The 5,531-nt window shown below is 58.4% G+C and overlaps 1 protein-coding gene across 1 annotated transcript; it reads right to left on the reverse strand.

The window, feature by feature from the left end:
• Positions 1-2,393: 2,393 nt before the first annotated feature.
• Positions 2,394-4,675, reverse strand: LOC122364937 (fork head domain transcription factor slp2-like). The gene has a single exon (XM_043335748.1). The coding sequence runs from the start codon at positions 4,530-4,532 to the stop codon at positions 3,444-3,446; it is 1,089 nt and encodes a 362-aa protein (XP_043191683.1). The 5' UTR covers positions 4,533-4,675; the 3' UTR covers positions 2,394-3,443.
• Between the last annotated feature and the right edge of the window lie 856 nt (positions 4,676-5,531).

A 5,531-nucleotide genomic window follows, 5' to 3' on the forward strand; every position in this document is an offset into this window, starting at 1 on the left:
CCATCAACCACTTTCAAAATGTCTAAAAGTGACTTTTTCAAGCATCCGATCTATGTTCCGTTGCTAATGAATATTTTATATCCCTGCTGCTCTTCAACGCCCAGTATTTGGACGTTTCACACCCAACACATTTCGAACACTGCCCTCACTCCAGACCCCTCTGCCCCCCCCCCCCCTGCAGGTCTGGGCAGTGGACAGTGCTCTGCCGCGGACTGCCTGCCGGGGGGGGGGGGGCTGGAGGGGCCTGCCATACAAACAACGTAACGGTTTGGGGCGCGCGGCGACCGCGTGCCAGAGTGCTGGCAGGGCGGCGCTGCGTCCCTCCTGGTCTGGAGGTGTCGGAACAGCGCCCGCCTGCCAGCTGCCCGCCGTGACCCGGCCCCCCGCCCTCCCACGGGAACACACGCCGAGTGGGGAGGGAGGAAAGAGAGGAGGTATGGGATAAAGCAACGGAGAGGGTCATTTGGGGAAACATTTATTTGTTTGTGTTAGTCAGTGAGGTTTGGGGCGATATTCTACCCTTTCATTGATCATTTGTTATGCTGTGGAGACGTTTTCATCTCCTTGATTATCTCTATATGTCAGTATTTTGAATGTCCATGTATTCCCCGGTTGTTGCCTGTCTTGCCTGCCTCCTCCCATTTTGTGCGCACTTACATATTTACACCGCCGCTTGTGCTACAAATCAAACGCGTTCCGTTTCTACATGCTTCTAACGATAGTTTGGAAGTTGTATTTTTGTAAATATGTAGGGGCTGATGCCGAGGAAGAAGGTTCAGCTTGGCAGACTTCACCACCAATTTCACAAAAATCAGAGGAAGTTAGGGGCAAGGACTCATAAATATAGTTAACGCCAATACCTGCCTGTAAATTGGAATGCTCCCTAATTAAATCACAGAGCTAATCGACGGTTTTCTAGAATGCCAACAATGCAAGAGACGTTAGTCTTCTGAGAATCATTTGAACGGTGCGTGTCACCCGAACAAGACATGTCAAAACAGCGGGCAGACTGTAGCGCGCCTGCTCTCGAGCGGCGAGTGTGAGGCCGGCTCCTGGGAGCTCGGGTGCCGCCTCTGGCCGACTTCATCACACCAATAAAAAGTGGAGAATAAACACGGTGTCATACTGGGTGAGAGTGAGCGCCAACAGACCATTGTTAGTGGGGAGGGCGACCGCCGCCGCTCACTCGAGGCGCCTACAGTCCCAGCCTGAAGTGGTCCCGTGCTGGGGGTCCTGCGTTCTGTCGGTCCTGGCGGTGTGTCCTAGCGGTCCCGTGGTCTCCGCTACTCTGTGTGGTCCGTGTGGTCTCATGGTCCGTGGTCCCGGCGCGGTCGGAGGCCATGCGATGTCGCCCAGTATCCGGTTCAGTTACCGTCCTCTATCTAGCTGCAGCGACCGACGCTCTTCCTGTTTACATACCAGTCGACATTTACGATATTATCTTACAGCCGGGTAAAAAGCGTGTTGGCCCGCTATCGTCCCGGCGGCGGTCGGTAAATATTTACACGGGCTCGCCGTGTCTGTTTTGGTCCGGAGCGGCGACCACTGCGGTGCGGCCTCCGGGTCGGGCACCGGCCCGGAACCATCCGGGCATCACCGCACCGTGGCAGCCACCCGGGCTCCACTCCTGGGCAACCACACGGACACCACCGCCCGGCACCGGCCCGGAACCACCCGAACTCCACTCCGGAGCAACCACCCGGACACCACTGCGGCACCAGTCCGGGGCAACCACCGCAGTCTGCACCACCCCGGCACCATACCGAGACAATATCAGCAACGGCCGGACACCACGTGGACACCAATCCGGGGTGAGACCACTGCAGTCTGCACCATATCTACCCCGAAAAAGAACCTCAGCATCACCAGGGATAGGTGCTAACCTTGGCATAACCCACCACCCGGCAACGGCCGGCTCAAACCCCACACCAAGATTACCGGCACCACCGACTGGTGAATCCCTCAACCCGACTGGCTGGAATACGTAACATCCCCGACACCCACCGAGCTACGACACCGGCTCTAGCCTCTCTAAAGTACCAGCTTCAGTGTTACACTAAATGGTTCAGAATTAACGCCTGAGGAAGAGTGATGCTGTGGTGCACGCGCTCACTAGTTAGCGTTCATGGTTTGTCCTCTTTTCTAGCTATCAAAAGTTTGACGTTTTGAGGTCTCGGGAGTTCTGCAAGGTACCGCCATGTGTGCCTTGAACTTGAGGCTAAATTCTACTGTATTTTGATAGTTCGATACCGCTCTCCTCTTCGCTTTTAGAGCGAAATAATGCCAAGTGAAGGTAGGAATGATATTCCCAGTACACCAATAATTTTTGACAAGCCCGGCGTCAACTTTCACCTTCGTTTATCAATGCCTCCATTATCCCAAACAGATATGTGTGACATACAATAGACTCTTTATTGTACATACAAGCAACACAGCACATAGGGCTTTACACACGAACGATAGGCATCTGTCGCTAAGCGTCTATGCCGCAGGTGCGGCTGACTAAGTCACGCAGCATCAACGAGTCGACTTGACACACCAATAATACCGTATTCCAATCGACGGGCCGCGCGAACCCGACACAACGTAGCGGCGCAACGCAGCCGACTGCAAGTACGTAACGAAACGAAACGAATACCGAGACACCAACGACGGGCTACCACCTACCCGCCATAAATAAAACAACAGAGTGGTTTGTGAAAGAAGGTGCACCGCCGCCGCGACAGGAACAATATCGCAGGGTTCGGGACGGGTCGGGTCGGGTCGGGTCAGGCTGTCCGCACCAGGATATATCAGAGGACCAGATCCACCTAGCTTATCTCTGAGTCTACCCCGAGCGAGACAAGACCTTGATGAAGAGCGAATTAGGCTTTGGAAGTAACCGCCAAGACGTCTTTCGGAGAAGCGGTATTTGAAAGAGGGCTCGCATAATGGTGATGTGGGGAGGGGCGAAAATAGCATGAGTATTTCAGCCAACTGGCATATTCGGAGCCAGTCAAAAACCATCTGTCGGAGCTAATAACTAAAATGCAACAACTGAACAATAATTTTGTTTTCTGGATTTATCCAAGGTTCAGGAACATGCTAGCTCAAATAGATACATACAATCGTTTTGTCTTTAACATTCGAAATTTAAAACGTAGACTGCGTCAATTTGAGTGGGAACTTTACCATTGAATAACACTTTACAGCGACACATCCACATACACCAAAATCTGCTACAACCAGTATCGCCTTGTCTTCCAGATAAATGGCCCCCTCTAAATTTCTGACAAGTCAGGTTTGTCGTTTGACTAAAACCTACCTAGCTTTGGACCTGGGTGGCGGGCCACTGCCGTGGACTGGTCGGTAGGTCTCGGCGATCGATACACGCCGGGGCCGGGGCGGCGGTCGGGGCGGCGGCGGCGGCGGCGGGCGTATTGCACTAGCTGGGGGCCGCCGGCTCAGTCGCGGCGCTCGCCGGCGGCCGGGTCGGCTCCGGCGGCCGGCTCGGACTCTCCGGCCGGCGAGCCGAGCGGCGAGCGGTGCTGCGCCGGGAGAGCGGCCGCCAGACCGGCCGGCAGCAGCGAGCCGCCGTACACGCCCGCAGACGCCGCCGACACCAGCCGCGACGGCAGCTTGCTGTACAGGTCGTAGAGCGAGGCGGCCGAGGGTGTGGGCGGCGGGCCGCCGGGCGCGCTCGGCGTCGGCGGCGCGCCGGTCGGCAGCGAGAACGGCGAGCCCAGGTAGGGCGGCCGCTCGGCGCCGGGCGCGCCCAGCCCGGGGCCGTACAGGCCCGGGTACACGCCGCGGTAGTAGAGCGCAGCGGCCGGCGGGTACAGCGGGCCCGGCAGCCGGCCCGCACCGGCCGCGTACGCCGCCGGGTACAGCGCGGGGAACGGCAGCGCCGTGAGACCGTGCCGGAACGCCACCAGCCGGTTACGGGCGGCCGTGGACGAGCGCCGCCGCAGCTTACCGGTGGTCGGGCCGATCACCACGTCGTCAGAGGACGGGTCCAGCATCCAGTAGTTGCCCTTGCCGGGGTCGTCGTAGTGGCGGGGGATCTTGACGAAACACTTGTTGAGACTGAGATTGTGCCGAATCGAGTTCTGCCAACCCTGCCGGTTCTCGCGGTAGTAGGGAAAGTTTTTGAGAATGTACTCGTAGATGCCACTGAGGGTGAGCCGCTTCTGAGGGTGACTCCGGATCGCCATCATGATGAGGGCGTTGTAGCTGTAGGGAGGCTTCTCAAACTTCTTCTTTTCGGCCTTGTCGTCGCTCTTCTCGTCGCCCTTCGCCTCTGACTTGGCCTCCTCGGCGGGCTCGGCGTCCGAGAGTTTCTCGTCGCCCTCGCGCGAGTTGTCGAGGTCCTCGTCGGTGCCGATGACGTCCACGTCGCTCTCGACGATGCCGTCGTCGGAGGCGACGTCGGCCTCGGCGGCCTCGGCCGGCGGCAGCGCGGCGGCCGACTTGAACGGGTTGTGCAGGAGCGCGTCGATGCTGAATGACGATTTCAGTGGCGACGAGCTCATGTCTACAGCTGAGCAAACCATGGTGTCATCAGCGGCAGACGGTCCACTCCTGTCGGCGCGCGGCTTGGTCGGCCGTGGAGAGCAGCGGCGCCGGGCGGTGGACTGACACGGTCACGGGCAGCGGCGGCTCACAGCGGACAGACACAGCACGTCTTCACGCGATACGGCACGGGGCGCTAGTGAGAGACCGGTCGGAGGCGGCGGCCGGCCGACCGGCGAGCCCCGCCCACCGCCCGGCCGCCAATGGGCGGCGGCAGCGGCGCGCAGGCCCCGCCCCGACCGGGAGGCGGAGCCGCCGGCGGCCGGCGGCCACCACAGAGAGCCGCCGAACCGCCGGCCCGCCGGAGGCGACACCTTTCGCAACACATCTCAGAAATATAGCCGCGTCGGTTTTCGGTTCATCCCTGATGTCTTTCTCGCGCGCCGTCCTGCGGGGTGCTGTGCATTGAGTTACGACTCGCTAAATCACGCAACACTTATGTCCGCTCAGCACCGAGCAATGGCCAACAGATATTCGGCGCGAATTTATCGGGCAATAATTAAACTCATTTGCTGGTCAGCAACGCTCGGCAAAGTGGACTTTGATGACCCATAAACTGGAATAGAGCCTCAACAGGGTCGCGCTGGCCGCGGTGTCGTGCTCAGGTTTATGACATGGCTCGGGGCCGCCGCCGCCGCCCTTTCATCTACCGGTGACCGCGCGCGACTCCGGTCGGGTCACGGAACACAGCCGCCGCCAGCCGCACTCTGTGCCAGCACCAAACGGAGCGCGACACAGAACGGCCGTCTCATTGTTCCAATCACATTCATTGAGACAATTGTGCCGATTGTCTGCTGGAAACGAAACCATTTCCTGTTTAGCCGAGCCGAGCCGCGAGCGGCGCCCGTCGAGTCAGAGATGAGGGAGCGAAAAATGATGGAGAAGGCAAAGACGAAGAGGAGGAAATGAGATTATTGGAAAGGATTTACTTAATTTGAGGGATCGGTAGGATGATCATAGAGCATTCTTTTTATGTCTTA

Source organism: Amphibalanus amphitrite, unplaced genomic scaffold, assembly GCF_019059575.1.
Source record: "Amphibalanus amphitrite isolate SeventyFive unplaced genomic scaffold, NRLGWU_Aamphi_draft 000708F_arrow, whole genome shotgun sequence".
Taxonomy (NCBI): Eukaryota; Metazoa; Arthropoda; class Thecostraca; order Balanomorpha; family Balanidae; genus Amphibalanus; species Amphibalanus amphitrite.